At 45.3% G+C, this 18,230-nt stretch overlaps 1 protein-coding gene across 1 annotated transcript in view; it reads right to left on the bottom strand.

Moving 5' to 3' along the window:
- The window catches only part of LOC140906122 (uncharacterized), a 70,909-nt gene extending 58,025 nt beyond the window's left edge, over window positions 1–12,884 (bottom strand). The window contains exons 1-2 of the mRNA XM_073329628.1: window positions 12,735–12,884; window positions 10,177–11,458 (exon numbers count right to left, since the gene is read on the bottom strand). Coding sequence (XP_073185729.1) covers window positions 10,177–11,426 — 1,250 coding nt within the window. The 5' untranslated portion in view covers window positions 11,427–11,458; window positions 12,735–12,884. The remainder of the gene's footprint in view (window positions 1–10,176; window positions 11,459–12,734) is intronic.
- Window positions 12,885–18,230: the final 5,346 nt, after the last annotated feature.

The raw sequence follows: 18,230 nt of genomic DNA, 5'->3' as shown, positions 1-18,230 counted from the left end.
ATGGCTAGGAAATCACAGATGGCCGGATTAATTAATGAAGTAAACAAAGCTAATCAAAAGAATCCAAGAGTGTCAGAGAGGTAGTACGTTCTGGGAAGATTATCAGCAATGATGTGTGATTTAACGTGCAACTTTGTGGAGATGTTAATGTGGAAACAGGCAAGTTGACAGAATATACAATCATGGCAGAAGTGCGATGCACACTGAAGTACTTGTTGGTACTGCTGCTTCTGGCTGCAGGAAAACTGGCTGATCTACTTATCATGGGGCTTTTAAGAGGTAGGTGACTAAAGAAGTTGCTGGTAACCTTGCTCTGAAGTTCCTTGGCTGATGGATGTTCGGAGGTGGTAGGGACAAGAGAAGACTTCTGCCTGCTCCCAGGATCCCTTATTGATTCCAGCAACCTTAGCTGGGGAAGACTAACTTGGTGAGTTCCAGCCTTTTAGGAGAGGGGGTGGGGGTGGGAATGGGGTGGAGGGGAAGATGAGAGCCCTGCTGAGTGGCTCCTGGATCGCTGAGTGGTCCAACAGTTGACCATTCAATATCTCCTTTCTGTAGCTAATGTGTTAAATCGGTAGAAAACCTATCTATTCTTTAAATTAACATCACTGTTGTGTTTGCACAGCTCTTCAGATTTGTTTAACTACATTGCTTAGACTAGAAATAATCATTTCAAAAATGGATCTAAGCTCTTTTTCTCCATGGTTTTCTTTTAGAAAAAGTATGAACAGACCTAATACTTGGTAATTGTTTTATAAGCAATTTCCAGCTACAGTATTTCTAGGAATAAACTACAATGTGCCTTACCATCCTTTGACTGGCTTCATTATCCTGTATATACAACTTATCAAACCTGTCTTGTAAATTGCAGTGTATTTCATCAACACCAGCAAAGCTTGCATAAATAACAGAGTTATGAGTTTAAAATGATAATTACCAGAATCTAATGAATCGCATAAATCATTTATAATGAAGGGAAATAAACAAGGACTCAGAGATGAACACATTAATAACTTGAGTTTCGCAAAAGCAATGAGTAGTTTAATTTACATGGAATGTCCGTAGACATTGAATTCTATCAGTGAAATAATTAGTAGTTAATCTAAAGGGATAAACTTATCTAGCATATTCCAAATTGAAAAAAATGAATATTAAAACCATGATTAAACTACAGTCATTACAGTAAAACTACAGTATATGACCTATAATGGTATATCAGAAGCTGGCAATATTGTTTGTCAAGATTAATATCTCGTCAATGTCTCCGGAGCCTGAAAAAAATGTCTATAAGTGTCCAAAATGTAGATCAGAAGACACTTAAAACAAGATCCTGATAGGTTGGTTCCTATAAATGTTTAGTTCAACCCCAATTTTTTTTTTAATTTTTTGCTTCATTAGATTTATTTTCTGGTATTTTTATTTTGATAGAATAAGAACTTTCAAGGGTCGCTGACTAGAATCCTGGAAAGCAAAAACAAAATATGTCAGCATTAACCTGGCCTTTCTGTCCCGTTTGCCATCCCAGGCCAGACTGCAAGTGTCAAGTAGGCAAGACTCTGACTTTTGTAGAAAATCTGGAGTAACTCTAGGTTGCTACTAGTGAAACTTGGATCAGAAACTGACTCTGTGGTCCTTATGGTGAAGTGATGATTATCTCAGCATCACATGCTTTTAAGACTTCATTGTTCTTCTGGACAGTGTTCATCACCTGATAAGAGATGCAGCTGCTGGGTTATTTTGCTTTTTCTACTCATGTCCCATGTCTCTTCTCATCAAAGGAAAGGCAATTCATAATGAGTTATTTACAACAACATAGAAGAAATACTGAATTAGTCTTTTGCCTTTTTCTTTGATTTTCTCTTTTGTTAGTAATCTGCTAAGAGTGCATAGTGCTGCACAGATATGGGATAGCACTCACTACTATTTTTAGTACTATTATCTTCACCATTCTATAATCAAGAGAACAAAGTCTAAGTGGAACTTTCAACTTTCAGGTATTGCTGTCTATGTTTGAAATAATAAATTAAAACCGGCAGAGAGGTAATGACTGGCAATGAATCCAAACTATTCAGGTATGACAGCTGGGCATCCTTTTGTTTGACAGCCAGGTGTCATCCAGATTTCTACTTGATATCTAATGGCAATTAATATTTCCCTGCTCAGAAAGATAGCAAACATTTGCAATTCCATGCTTATGTTACCAAATACCAGTAAAAGCCATGATAATCTTTGTACTTTAAAGTACTTTGTACTTTGCATTTAAAATGATTTTGGCAGGAAAGCACACCAGACTGACTAATGCAAGCTGATTGTCACTTTTAATACAAAACATTGGTATAAATATAACAATAATAATGATCAAGGATAATAAATACCCATCATGCATAACTGTTTGTCTTACGAGGAATATGCTATAAGTGAAATTCATCCTTGTGCAAATGACCCACACAAAGCTTAAGAGGGATTTAATTGGCACATAGATCTTGTAAGGATTCCATACACAGGTATACATTTTACCGAGTGAGCTTACTTCAGTTGCTTACTTACAGTTGTCTCCCCCAAGTTGTGTTCAGTCAAAAGCTATTTCTTTGGGTCTGTTCAGTGGCTCTCTCTTTGGAGAAGTCTGTATTTCATGTGGCTGCAGAGACTGAATCTTTGTGCCTGTGTGCAAACAGCCTAATATTTAATTTGAAAGAAACAAAAAATCCCAATGTTCATTCTGTGTTTAATACACAAAGATCCAGTAATTTTTGACCCCCAAAGCATTCATCATAGGTACAGAACCGAAGCAATAGATAATGGATTAGATGACCTAAATGGTCTTTTCTCTCTCTAATTTTTATGATATTCACATCCAAAGCCTAAATTGCTCAGTGTCAAAATAGTTGATTTTGCAGTGCCACCATCCAGCTGTTACACTGTGTAAATACACTATTTATTATTACACTAATCACTCATGCCTACATTTTATGGGCCACATACTACCTTCTGCTACACACTGATGAGGGGAGGAAATTGTGGCAAAATTATCTGAAAATAGGACAATGGGATAGAGCATTGGCTGTGTTTTGTGTTTTCCATGCCTTTAGAGACAGTGAATACCTTACAGATCCAGATCTATGGGTATGTCTACACTGAAATATAAGCCCGGGGTTAGTGGGACTCCCAGGAGCTGACCCATGTTAGGGAATCCTGGACTTGAGTGTCTACATTGTATTTTAACTCTATGTTTAGAGATTTTTCTAATGCATGCTTGAACCTAGCACTCCAGTGTCCATGCTGCAGTGTACAGACCTAAGTCAAAGTAATCATATCCCAGAGTCACTAATTTCTTCCCCAAAATGTAGCTGCTCTAGCCCTAGGACAGTAGTGTACTGTCAGAAAAATGTACTGCCCACACTGCACATTACCAGTTTGCTTTGCAAAAGGCTCAATTGGTTCACTCTCTATTGTAAACCCAGGAGGCTGATAGTGCTCATGCAGATGGATGATAAGAAGAGAATGGGTTAACACTGACCTGAATTGCTGCCTTTTGCAAAGGGGTGTGGGGTTGCTTCCCTTTTCAATATAGTGGATTGCAGGTTGTTGGGATAGTTGTCCCATGGAGTTGTGGACAGGCACAAGCACGGGCTTACATTGCAGTATGGACATACCCTTCAAGGCTAGAACTCCACGGCATAGAGACAGGAGGAAGTACAGCCTAGAAACAACTGGTCACTACAAATCTCTTCAGTAATTCCTGCTCATTGGACAAGCAGTAAATTTCTCTTGGTAACTTTGATGCACCTTGTTCCCACCCTGTTTGAGGGGTGGAAGGGAGCAGGCATAAGGGAGTAACCCAGTGGTAGTATGCTATTGAGCGGTAGGTGAAATGATCGCTACAGACTCAAAGATACATCTATATGAGGAGAGTCTAAAGACTGGGCTGTCTCTGATTATAGGTTTGTACAAAATTCAGCATGGTGGGATTCTCATCCTAACTGACCCCCTGGGCATTAGTGCTCTACAAATTGTAAATAATAATGATGACAAATACATATAAAGCAGCATCTCACCTTGGAACCATCGTGGGAGAAATGATACTGGAGGAGTATTGGACTTGGGCCATTCCTCTGTTTCTGTGGAGCCATGATGGTGAGGAGTGGAGACCAATAGAGCATCACATGGGCCAGGACCTCTTCACATGAATGAGCTGGGTGTGACAGGTTAGCCTCTGCTCATTCCACTGGTCAAGGTTAGGGCTAATCTTTGAGGTTTATGTGGGAAGCTCTACCTAGTCATGGTTACGTAAACCCTTCTCTATAGAAGGGAGAATCAGGTGGAAACGCTGTCATTTCTGCTATGGCCTCTTTGTGCTCAGCTGCCTTCTTGAAGATACCCTCTGCACAGAGTGAGCAGAGTAGTGCAGCATGCTCCAAATCCTTCCCCACCCAGCCCACCATAAAGGATGTGTCTGTGTAAAAGGGGTTTGGTGGAGATTCCTAGCCCCCAGAACAGCTCCTTAAGGCCACACACAGTCAGGTACAACACAGCAGCCATAAGAGCACTCTAGGTTGTGCCAAGGAGCAGTTCTGTCCCAGGACAGGACAGGCACTTTTCAGCCCTTTGTCATATGCTGAGCACAATTCACATGGACCACAGTGTTCTGCTATGCATTCTCCCTTCCATGGATTGGCCCAAAGTCTGGAAGACACATGAGATAAATAATCTATAAACACTGAAGAACAGGATCTCAAACTGAAAAGACAAAATTGTGCTAAAAAAGTCTTGTAAATTACAAAAACAAAAAGTGCTATCCTTTATTGGTAGAACTCAGTGTAAGCGCTCATTTCTACTGTAAACCAGGGGTTTATATTTATTTAGTCCATTACTGCAAGTGAAATATATAGTATTCAGGTCAGAACCTGACCTGGTGCAAATCAGCATAGTTCCATTGAGGCCAACGGGGCTACACTAATTTACACCAGTTGAGGATCTGGTCCAATCTTTCATATTCCATTTCTGGTTTATTGTTTTTACAAAGAAAATATAGATGAAAGATTCAGCTTGTATTCCTTTGAAAACAATACTCAAGTGACTCAAGGGTTCGTGATAAGTAACATACATTTACAAAACATGGATGATCTTGTAGGTAAGGCAAAGGTGAGAGCCAGAAAATGCGGATTATTTTGTTAGAAGTGCTAAGCATTTCCTTTGTAACCTTGAGCAAGTCCATTCCTCCCTGTGTTTCAATTTTCTCTTTTGCAAAATAGATCAAATAATAATTATTTACCTCCCAGGCATACTTTGAGACTAAGTTTCATTAGAATCTGTAAAGTGCTTTGAGAGTCTTGGATGGATAAACAGAAAGTCATAGCAGTATTTTACCTCTAGCTTCTGGTTCAAATGTGGCTTAGATAAGTAGTGATCAAAATCTATTTTCTGCCAGTGTTGGCCTATGTGGAATTAATCATTGGTGTCACTGCAGTTCCCAGTGGAGAAGAATTGAAATCACACAAAAAATAGCATTAAAACGGATACTAATTTCCCCCTTTGCTGGCAATCCCAGCAAAGCCGCGTAGGATAGAAGTATAATGACAATGAACGACCCTTTCACTCCTACAGGCGGTCCTTCCAGAACTGATTTCAGGTACTTCAGAGATGCAGTATTTGGAAGTTGTAAAATGTCTGCCCACAGTCTGCTTTGTGGACCTTGGTTTTCAGTGCTACAAATTTTACACCATTCATTAGCATCAAACTATATTATATAGAGAGCTATATAGTTATATAGAGCTATATAGTTATTGTCAAGGTTCCTCCCCCACTCTGAACTCTAGGGTACAGATGTGGGGACCTGCATGAAAAACCTCCTAAGCTTATCTTTACCAGCTTAGGTCAAAACTTCCCCAAGGTACAAAATATTACCCCCGTTATCCTTGGAATGGCCGCTACCACCACCAAACTAATACTGGTTACTGGGGAAGAGCTGTTTGGACGCGTCCTTCCCCCCAAAATACTTCCCAAAACCTTGCACCCTACTTCCTGGACAAGGTTTGGTAAAAAGCCTCACCAATTCGCCTAGGTGACTACAGACCCAGACCCTTGGATCTTAAGAACAATGAACAATCCTCCCAACACTTGCACTCCCCCTTTCCTGGGAAATGTTGGATAAAAAGCCTCACCAATTTGCATAGGTGACCACAGACCCAAACCCTTGGATCTGAGAACAATGAAAAAGCATTCAGTGTTTTACAAGAAGACTTTTAATAAAAAATAGAAGTAAATAGAAATAAAGAAATCCCCCCTGTAAAATCAGGATGGTAGATATCTTACAGGGTAATTAGATTCAAAAACATAGAGAACCCCTCTAGGCAAAACCTTAAGTTACAAAAAAGATACACAGACAGAAATAGTTATTCTATTCAGCACAATTCTTTTCTCAGCCATTTAAAGAAATCATAATCTAACACATACCTAGCTAGATTACTTACTAAAAGTTCTAAGGCTCCATTCCTGTTCTGTCCCTGGCCAAGACGACTACAGACAGACACACAAACCCTTTGTTTCTCTCCCTCCTCCCAGCTTTTGAAAGTATCTTGTCTCCTCATTGGTCATTTTGGTCAGGTGCCAGCGAGGTTACCTTTAGCTTCTTAACCCTTTACAGGTGAGAGGAGCTTTCCCCTGGCCAGGAGGGATTTCAAAGGGGTTTACCCTTCCCTTTATATTTATGACACCCCCCCCAAATCTCAGCTAGGGTGAAACACTGGCTGGGATTTCTTCCTGGAGCTCTAGGAAAACAGAGTTAATAAGACACATGCATCTCTAAATATACTACCAAGTACATAAAGACTAACAATATTTTCCACATCTCAAGGACGATTTTAACCAGTTGATTCTGGGAAACTTTCACGGGAGAGTGCATCAGCCACTTTGTTAGAAGCTCCTGAGATGTGTTGGATGTCGAAATCAAAATCTTGGAGAGCTAAACTCCACCGAAGAAGTTTTCTGTTAGTTTCTTTGACGGTGTGAAGCCACTTTAGTGCAGCATGGTCGGTTTGCAGGTGGAAACGCCGTCCCCAAACATATGGGCGTAGCTTTTCCAGAGCGTAGACAATGGCATAACATTCTTTTTCAGTGACTGACCAGTTGCTTTCCCTCTCAGACAGTTTTTTGCTGAGAAACACTACAGGGTGGAATTCTTGATCAGGTCCTTTCTGCATTAAAACTGCTCCCACACCACGCTCGGATGCATCTGTGGTTACTAGGAACGGTTTGTCAAAGTCTGGGGCCCTTAGTACAGGGTCAGACATGAGTGTCGCTTTAAGCTTGTTAAAGGCCTTCTGACACCTTCCGGTCCACTGAACAGCATTTGGCTGTTTCTTTTTGGTTAGGTCTGTCAGTGGGGCAGCGATTTGGCTGTAGTGCGGTACAAATCGTCTGTAATAACCGGCCAAGCCTAAGAAGGATTGAACCTGTTTCTTTGACTTTGGGACAGGCCACTTTTGGATAGCATCCACTTTGGCCTGTAGGGGGCTGATAGTTCCTTGACCCACCTGGTGTCCAAGGTAAGTCACTCTGTTTAGGCCTATTTGACACTTCTTAGCCTTAACAGTTAGTCCTGCCTCCCTTATGCGCTCAAGGACTTTTTGTAGATGTTCCAGGTGGTCTGCCCAGGAATCCGAAAATATGGCCACATCGTCAAGGTAGGCGACTGCATATTCTCCTAATCCCGCTAGGAGACCATCTACAAGTCTTTGGAAAGTGGCGGGTGCATTTCGCAGCCCGAAAGGGAGTACATTAAATTCATACAGCCCGAGATGTGTGATGAAGGCTGACCTTTCCTTGGCAGATTCATCTAGCGGTACCTGCCAGTACCCCTTGGTTAAGTCCAAGGTAGAGATGAACTGGGCCCTTCCCAGTTTCTCTAATAGTTCATCTGTGCGTGGCATGGGATAGTTGTCTGGGCGAGTTACAGCATTTAGCTTACGGTAGTCCACGCAAAAACGTATTTCCCCATCTGGTTTGGGAACTAGAACCACTGGAGATGCCCATGCACTTTCAGAGGGGCGGATTACACCCATCTGTAACATATCCTGGATCTCCCGTTCTATAGCAGTTTTAGCTTGAGGAGACACCCGGTAAGGGTGGACCCTAATTGGGTGAGCATTACCTGTGTCAATGGAGTGGTATGCCCGTTCAGTCAGTCCTGGGGTGGCTGAGAACGTTGGCGCGTAGCTAGTGCACAGCTCCTGGATCTGCTGTCGCTGCATACGCCCAAGGGTCATGGAGAGGTTCACCTCTTCCACACCACCAGCACATTTCCCTTCGTAGTAAACACCTTCAGGCCACTCAGCGTCGTCTCCTCCCTGGGCTGTAAACTGACAAACCTTTAATTCTCTGGAATAAAAGGGCTTTAGAGAATTAATATGGTACACCTTAGGCTTTCGGTTGGAGGTGGGGAATGCTATGAGATAATTAACAGCTCCCAGGCGCTCCTGGACCACGAATGGCCCTTCCCACGATGCTTCCATTTTATGGGCCTGGAGCGCCTTTAAGACCATGACCTGGTCTCCTACTTTGAAGGAACGCTCTCTGGCATGTTTATCATACCAGGCTTTTTGCTCTTTTTGAGCATCCTGTAAGTTTTCTCTAGCAAGGGCTAAAGAGGTTCGGAGGGTGTTTTGTAGGTTGGTTACAAAGTCCAGAATGTTAGTTCCTGGAGAAGGTGTAAATCCCTCCCATTGCTGCTTCACCAACTGCAATGGCCCCTTAACCTCACGGCCATATACAAGTTCAAATGGGGAAAACCCTAAACTGGGATGTGGTACAGCTCTGTAGGCAAAGAGCAACTGCTGCAATACTAGGTCCCAATCATTGGAGTGCTCATTTACGAATTTACGTATCATGGCCCCCAAAGTTCCATTAAACTTCTCCACCATGCCATTTGTTTGATGATGGTAAGGAGTGGCAACCAAGTGATTTACCCCATGAGCTTCCCAAAGGTTTTTCATAGTTCCTGCCAGGAAATTAGTCCCTGCATCTGTGAGGATGTCGGAGGGCCAACCTACCCTGGCAAAAATGTCTGCTAGTGCCTGGCACACACTTTTAGCCCTGGTGTTGCTTAGAGCTACTGCTTCCGGCCATCGGGTGGCAAAATCCATGAAAGTCAGTATGTACTGCTTTCCTCTGGGTGTCTTTTTCGGAAAAGGACCCAGAATATCCACAGCTACTCGCTGAAATGGAACTTCAATGATGGGGAGTGGCTGGAGAGGAGCTTTGACCTGGTCTTGGGGTTTTCCCACTCTTTGGCACACCTCACAAGACTGGACATAGGTAGAAACATCCTTGCCCATTCCCTCCCAGTGGAATGACCCCCCCAAACGGTCTTTGGTCCTGTTCACCCCAGCATGGCCACTAGGGTGATCATGGGCTAAGCTCAAGAGCTTGGCCCGGTATTTAGTTGGAACTACCAACTGTCTCTGAGGATGCCAGTCTTCCTGGTGTCCCCCAGAAAGAGTTTCCTTGTATAAAAGTCCTCTTTCTACAACAAACCTGGATCGATTAGAAGAGCTGAGAGGCGGTGGGTTGCTCCGTGCCGCCGTCCAAGCTCTCTGGAGGCTTTCATCTGCTTCCTGTTCGGTCTGGAACTGTTCCCTTGATGCTGGAGACATCAGTTCCTCATGGGATTGTGGACCTAGGCTTGGTCCCTCTGGAAGCGATATAGGGGATGGAGCTGTTTCTGTTGACTGTGAACCGCTCTCCGCTGGTGCACTATGTTGGGATTCAGGCTCCGGCTGAGCCTCTTGTGTAGGGTTATCGGCTGCTGCCAGTTCAGGTTCGGTGGGGCCCTCTGGTGTTGAGGTTGCAAGTACTGGATTCAGTGCTGACACGGGGTCTGGTGTTGGTTGTTCGGCTGGTTCCGGTTCTGGGACTGGTTCCGTCTGGGTCTCTGGGACTGGATCCACTACTGCTGTTGCAGACATTGGCCTGGGGTCCAGGTCCATCACCTCTGACTGGGTCCTGATAGAAGTTTCCGGAACAGAGCTAGGCCTCACGGCTTGTTTAGCCTGGTTGCGGGTGACCATTCCCACCCTCTTGGCCTGCTTCACATGATTGGCCAAGTCTTCCCCCAACAGCATGGGGATGGGATAATCATCATAGACTGCAAAAGTCCACATTCCTGACCAGCCCTTGTACTGGACAGGCAACTTGGCTGTAGGCAAATTGAAAGAGTTGGACTTGAAGGGTTGAATCGTCACTTGGATCTCTGGGTTGATTAAATTGGGGTCCACTAAGGAAGCATGGATAGCTGACACTTGTGCTCCGGTGTCCCTCCACGCGGTGACCTTCTTCCCGCCCACACTCACAGTTTCCCTCCGCTCCAAGGGTATCTGGGAGGTATCTGGGCCTGTGGACCTCTGGTGTGATTCCGGTGCAATGAACTGTAATCTGTTGGGGTTCTTGGGGCAGTTGGCCTTTACATGCCCCAGCTCGTTACACTTAAAACATCGTCCAGCTGACGGGTCACTGGGACGAGGAGGGTTGCTGGAGAACGGGGTGGTGGGACGATAAGGGGTCTGGAGGGTTCTTTGGGAGGTAGGTGGGGCTTTGGGCGGCCCCCGGTAATAGGGTGTGGTCTGGGGTGGTCCCTTCTGGTCTCCGCTCCAACTGCGACCAGTTTTCTTCTTCTCTGCCACCTCCACCCATCTGGCTCCAATCTCTCCTGCCTCGATTACAGTTTTGGGTTTCCCATCTAGGATGTATCTTTCTATTTCCTCAGGAACACCCTCTAAGAATTGTTCCATTTGCATTAGGAAGGGCAAATTTACTGGAGATTCAACACTTGCTCCTGATATCCAGGCATCCCAATGTTTCACAATGTGGTAGGCATGTCGGGTAAATGACATGTCTGGTTTCCACCTTAGGGCTCTGAACCTCCGACGAGACTGCTCGGGTGTTATCCCCATTCTGACTCTCGCCTTGGATTTAAACAGTTCATACTTGTTCATGTGTTCTTTAGGCATTTCAGCTGCCACCTCAGCTAAGGGTCCACTGAGCTGCGGCCTCAGCTCTACCATGTATTGGTCAGTAGAGATGCTGTACCCAAGGCAGGCCCTTTCGAAGTTTTCTAAGAAGGCCTCAGTATCATCACCTGCCTTGTAGGTGGGGAACTTTCTGGGATGGGAAGTGGTACCTGGAGAAGGATTGCTAGGGTTTGTTGGTATATTCTGCTGGGCCTTTATCCTCTCCATCTCCTCCACATGCTTCCTCTCTTTTTCCTTCTCCTCCTCCACATGCTTCCTTGCCTCCATTTCCCTCTTGTGTGCAGCCTCCTGTACCTCCTTCTCCAGCCGCATGAGTTCTATCTGTCTTTCATGTTCCCTTTGTTTTTCCTCAGCCTGAAATTTGGCTAATTCCAGCTGTAGTCGAGCTGAGGATTTGGTCATTCTAACCTCTCTGTTTTTAACTAACTTTACACCTGAGGTTTAGAAATAAACAAACAAAACTTGGCTGTAAAATTTTGCTGTGCTGGAATAGAATACCTATTCTCTGATAGTGATTGTCAGCCTACAGAAAAAGACAATTCCCTTGTCTCTGCTCTGGGCCCAAATTAAAGCAAAAAACCTCCAACTACTTGGAAACCTGCTTACCCAGCCCAACGAAGAAAAAAAAAATTCTTTTCAAACCTGTGCTCCTTGTAAAACAAAAAAAAAAATCAAAATCCTAAAAAAAACCCTGCCACTTTTGTCTCCAGGCAAATGGGTAGAGCACACACCCCCTATTTACTTTTAGGAAGAAAAGAAAAAAAAAACCTCTGGGTTGGAAGACTGTGAATTTCCCTGCAGGAGTTAAGTACCCTTCCTCTAGGCAAAGAAAACCTGCAATTCACAAGATAATCCCCTTTTGTCTCTGCTTGGCCACAAAGCAGAGAGAAACCAAGCTGCTTTCAGTTTCAAAGCTGCCTTCTGGACTTCCTAAAAATTCCTTTTTAAAATCTGTATTTCTAGTTCAAAAAATCTCAACTGGATCTCAAAATGATTTCAGGTTAATCCCACCACTGTGCCACCATGTCAAGGTTCCTCCCCCACTCTGAACTCTAGGGTACAGATGTGGGGACCTGCATGAAAAACCTCCTAAGCTTATCTTTACCAGCTTAGGTCAAAACTTCCCCAAGGTACAAAATATTACCCCCGTTATCCTTGGAATGGCCGCTACCACCACCAAACTAATACTGGTTACTGGGGAAGAGCTGTTTGGACGCGTCCTTCCCCCCAAAATACTTCCCAAAACCTTGCACCCTACTTCCTGGACAAGGTTTGGTAAAAAGCCTCACCAATTCGCCTAGGTGACTACAGACCCAGACCCTTGGATCTTAAGAACAATGAACAATCCTCCCAACACTTGCACTCCCCCTTTCCTGGGAAATGTTGGATAAAAAGCCTCACCAATTTGCATAGGTGACCACAGACCCAAACCCTTGGATCTGAGAACAATGAAAAAGCATTCAGTGTTTTACAAGAAGACTTTTAATAAAAAATAGAAGTAAATAGAAATAAAGAAATCCCCCCTGTAAAATCAGGATGGTAGATATCTTACAGGGTAATTAGATTCAAAAACATAGAGAACCCCTCTAGGCAAAACCTTAAGTTACAAAAAAGATACACAGACAGAAATAGTTATTCTATTCAGCACAATTCTTTTCTCAGCCATTTAAAGAAATCATAATCTAACACATACCTAGCTAGATTACTTACTAAAAGTTCTAAGGCTCCATTCCTGTTCTGTCCCTGGCCAAGACGACTACAGACAGACACACAAACCCTTTGTTTCTCTCCCTCCTCCCAGCTTTTGAAAGTATCTTGTCTCCTCATTGGTCATTTTGGTCAGGTGCCAGCGAGGTTACCTTTAGCTTCTTAACCCTTTACAGGTGAGAGGAGCTTTCCCCTGGCCAGGAGGGATTTCAAAGGGGTTTACCCTTCCCTTTATATTTATGACAGTTATATATACACACACGTATATAAGAAAAGGAAAAGAAAACCCTTCCATGAGCTCTGGATATTACTGTTAAATTGCCTTATCATAATTCTTTTCAGCCTCCTAATATATTTACAGTTGGTGGTGCTAGACATTAAGGGTTTGATTCTCTTTTCAGATGCAAGGACACACATCACCCTAGTATGATCAGTTCCTAAATTCAAACTGATATCCCACCTAGACAGTTTAGATTAGTACACAGGAAGATTTTAGATACCTATTTCGGAGTGACCCCACCATGGAAAAAAACATCTGAGACCTTTCTGATCACATTCCAAAATACATTTTAAACCCATACATTGTCTGGGCTGGATATTTATTTTTATACATAGGGGATTTTTCACCTGTCTTCTACAGTAGAGTCATCTTTCTTTATGACCTGATCCATTGAAGAAAAGCCTCTCATTGACTTCAATGGGTTTGGATCAGGCTTTAAATACATATTTAAATACCCAGGTCCTATACACTGCATGGGTAAGTTAGCAATTGCATTAAAAATTATATTACAGGTTCAACGCACTGCACAAACACTAATCCTCATACTACCCCTTTAAGGCAGGCATTCACAGGGGTCTTCCCAACTCTTTCTGATGACAAAACTGAGCCATAGTGAGGACCCAAATGCATTGGGGCTGATTTGGCCCAATGTTCCTAAACGGAGCTTGAGGTAGATCAAATGCAATAAAGATGACAATAGTGCACCGCAAACAGCATATGCTCTGCAAATGCTGCCACTCTTACTTTACTCACAATCTTAAAAAGAAATTATCTTCATTCGTCTCACATCCCCCAAGGAATGGTAAATCACCAGAATTGCGTAAAAGAAAATATTTGTTTCACAGCAGGTCAGCAAATTTCCAAATACTCAACAATACCATGCAGTTTATCCAGCAGTGAGTTGAAGAATCTTCAGTAAACTTCAATACTGGGCCAGCCTCAGCTCTGCTCCCTGGAGCTACATTGGTAGCATAAACCGGCCATAACCAACTTACTAAGGATTTCCCCCAGTGCAGGGGAATCCTCAGATGACATATGGCTAGGGTTCCATGTCTGTCACAGAGATTCTGTGACTTTCTGTGACCTCTCTGACTTCTGCAGGGGCCAGTGTGGCTGACAGCAGGGCCGCCCAAGCAGCTGGCTCTGGGGCCAGATGCTCAGGTGGCTCCAGGGACAGCCACTGTTCGGGCGGCCCCGGCAGCAGTGTGGAGAGCCTGTCCTGGTCAACTGCAACACAGCAGCCCGTGGGAGAGCCAAGGGTGAAGCTGTCACTCAAGTGAAGTCTGAGAGTCTCTGCATGCCTGGAAGGGGGTCTTGGCTTGGGCCTCAAATAAGCTGGTTCAGAGGGGAATGCTGGGGAGGTCTGGTGGAAGAACCTATGTGACCCATGTATATTTGGATGTGATGGCCCAATCCCAGTAGAAAGGCTGGAGAAGAGCTCAGCCATTATTCCAGCCCATAGTGCACAGTAGCAGAACAGCTGAGTTGTGGTCCCACAGCCTAGCTACAATTTAGGGGCATGTGGTTTCTTTGCCCTGGTCTACACTAGGACTTTAGGTCGAATTTAGCAGCGTTAAATGGATTTAAACCTGCACCCGTCCACACAATGAAGCCCTTTATTTCGACTTAAAGGGCTCTTAAAATCGATTTCCTTACTCCACCCCTGACAAGTGGATTAGCGCTTAAATTGACGTTGCCGGCTCGAATTTGGGGTACTGTGGACACAATTCGATGGTATTGGCCTCCGGGAGCTATCCCAGAGTGCTCCATTCTGACCGCTCTGGACAGCACTCTCAACTCAGATGCACTGGCCAGGTAGACAGGAAAAGAACCGCGAACTTTTGAATCTCATTTCCTGTTTGGCCAGCGTGGCAAGCTGCAGGTGACCATGCAGAGATCATCAGCACAGGTCACCATGATGGAGTCCCAGAATCGCAAAAGAGCTCCAGCATGGACCGAACGGGAGGTACGGGATCTGATCGCTGTATGGGGAGAGGAATCCGTGCTATCAGAACTCCGGTCCAGTTTTCGAAATGCCAAAACCTTTGTCAAAATCTCCCAGGGCATGAAGGACAGAGGCCATAACAGGGACCCGAAGCAGTGCCGCGTGAAACTGAAGGAGCTGAGGCAAGCCTACCAGAAAACCAGAGAGGCGAACAGCCGCTCTGGGTCAGAGCCCCAAACATGCCGCTTCTATGATGAGCTGCATGCCATTTTAGGGGGTTCAGCCACCACTACCCCAGCCGTGTTGTTTGACTCCTTCAATGGAGATGGAGGCAATACGGAAGTAGGTTTTGGGGACGAAGAAGATGAGGAGGAGGAGGAGGTTGTAGATAGCTCACAGCAAGCAAGCGGAGAAACCGGTTTTCCCGAGAGCCAGGAACTGTTTCTCACCCTAGACCTGGAGCCAGTACCCCCCGAACCCACCCAAGGCTGCCTCCTGGACCCAGCAGGCGGAGAAGGGACCTCTGGTGAGTGTACCTTTTAAAATGCTATACATGGTTTAAAAGCAAGCATGTGAAAGGATTACTTTGCCCTGGCATTTGCGGTTTTCCTAGATGTAGTCCTAAAGCCTTTGCAAAAGGTTTCTGAGGAGGGCAGCCTTATTTTGTCCTTCATGGTAGGACACTTTACCACTCCAGGCCAGAAACACGTACTCGGGAATCACTGTAGAACAAAGCATTGCAGTGTATGTTTGCTGGCATTCAACCAAAATCCGTTCTTTATCTCTCTGTGTTATCCTCAGGAGAGTGAGATATAATTCATGGTCACCTGGTTGAAATAGAGTGCTTTTCTTCAGGGGACACTCAGAGGAGCCCATTCCTGCTGGGCTGTTTGCCTGTGGCTAAACAGAAATGTTCCCCGCTGTTAGCCACAGGGAGGGGGGAAGGTTGAGGGGGTAGTCACGCGGTGGGAGGAGGCAAAATGCGACCTTGTAACGAAAGCACATGTGCTATGTATGTAATGTTAACAGCAAGGTTTACCCGGAAAGAGTGTAGCCACTGTTTTATAAAATGTGTCTTTTTAAATACCGCTGTCCCTTTTTTTTTCTCCACCAGCTGCATGTGTTTCAATGATCACAGGATCTTCTCCTTCCCAGAGGCTAGTGAAGCTTAGAAAGAAAAAAAAAATGCACTCGCGATGAAATGTTCTCCGAGCTCATGCTGTCCTCCCACACTGACAGAGCACAGACAAATGCGTGGAGGCAAATAATGTCAGAGTGCAGGAAAGCACAAAATGACCGGGAGGAGAGGTGGAGGGCTGAAGAGAGTAAGTGGCGGGCTGAAGACAGGGCTGAAGCTCAAATGTGGCGGCAGCGTGATGAGAGGAGGCAGGATTCAATGCTGAGGCTGCTGCAGGACCAAACCAGTATGCTCCAGTGTATGGTTGAGCTGCAGCAAAGGCAGCTGGAGCACAGACTGCCACTGCTGCCCCTCTGTAACCAACCGCCCTCCTCCCCAAGTTCCATAGCCTCCACACCCAGACGCCCAAGAACGCGGTGGGGGGGCCTCCGGCCAACCAGCCACTCCACCACAGAGGATTGCCCAAAAAAAAGAAGGCTGTCATTCAATAAATTTTAAAGTTGTAAACTTTTAAAGTGCTGTGCTTAAAGTGCTGTGTGGCATTTTCCTTCCCTCCTCCACCACCCCTCCTGGGCTACCTTGGTAGTCATCTCCCTATTTGTGTGATGAATGAATAACGAATGCATGACTGTGAAGCAGCAATGACTTTATTGCCTCTGCAAGCAATGATTAAAGGGAGGAGGGGAGGGTGGTTAGCTTACAGGGAAGTAGAGTGAACCAAGGGGCGGGGGGTTTCATCAAGGAGAAACAAACAGAACTTTCACACCGTAGCCTGGCCAGTCATGAAACTGGTTTTCAAAGCTTCTCTGATGCGTACCGCGCCCTCCTGTGCTCTTCTAACCGCCCTGGTGTCTGGCTGCGCGTAACCAGCAGCTAGGCGATTTGCCTCAACCTCCCACCCCGCCATAAACGTCTCCCCCTTACTCTCACAGATATTGTGGAGCACACAGCAAGCAGTAATTACAGTGGGAATATTGGTTTCGCTGAGGTCTAAGCGAGTCAGTAAACTGCGCCAGCGCGCCTTTAAACGTCCAAATGCACATTCTACCACCATTCTGCACTTGTTCAGCCTGTAGTTGAACAGCTCCTGACTACTGTCCAGGCTGCCTGTGTACGGCTTCATGAGCCATGGCATTAAGGGGTAGGCTGGGTCTCCAAGGATACATATAGGCATTTCAACATCCCCAACAGTTATTTTCTGGTCTGGGAATAAAGTCCCTTCCTGCAGCTTTTGAAACAGACCAGAGTTCCTGAAGATGCGAGCATCATGCACCTTTCCCGGCCATCCCACGTTGATGTTGGTGAAACGTCCCTTGTGATCCACCAGAGCTTGCAGCACTATCGAAAAGTACCCCTTGCGGTTTATGTACTCGGCGGCTTGGTGCTCCGGTGCCAAGATAGGGATATGGGTTCCGTCTATAGCCCCACCACAGTTAGGGAATCCCATTGCAGCAAAGCCATCCACTATGACCTGCACATTTCCCAGGGTCACTACCCTTGATATCAGCAGATCTTTGATTGCGTGGGCTACTTGCATCACAGCAGCCCCCACAGTAGATTTGCCCACTCCAAATTGATTCCCAACTGACCGGTAGATGTCTGGTGTTGCAAGCTTCCACAGGGCTATCGCCACTCGCTTCTCAACTGTGAGGGCTGCTCTCATCTTGGTATTCATGCGCTTCAGGGCAGGGGAAAGCAAGTCACAAAGTTCCATGAAAGTGCCCCTACGCATGCGAAAGTTTCGCAGCCACTGGGAATCATCCCAGACCTGCAACACTATGCGGTCCCACCAGTCTGTGCTTGTTTCCCGAGCCCAGAATCGGCGTTCCACAGCATGAACCTGCCCCATTAGCACCATGATGCATGCATTGTCAGGGCCCATGCTTTCAGAGAAATCTGTGTCCATGTCCTGATCACTCACGGGACCGCGCTGACGTCGCCTCCTCACCCGGTATCGCGTTGCCATGTTCTGGTGCTGCATATACTGCTGGATAATGCGTGTGGTGGTTAATGTGCTCCTAATTGCCAAAGTGAGCTGAGCGGCCTCCATGGTTGCCTTGGTATGGCGTCCGCACAGAAAAAAGGCGCGGAACGATTGTCTGCCGTTGCTCTGATGGAGGGAGGGGCGACTGACGA

The sequence above is a fragment of the Lepidochelys kempii genome, chromosome 2 (genome assembly GCF_965140265.1).
Source record: "Lepidochelys kempii isolate rLepKem1 chromosome 2, rLepKem1.hap2, whole genome shotgun sequence".
In the NCBI taxonomy this organism is placed as follows: Eukaryota; Metazoa; Chordata; order Testudines; family Cheloniidae; genus Lepidochelys; species Lepidochelys kempii.
This window is presented reverse-complemented; position numbering and strand designations above follow the sequence as displayed.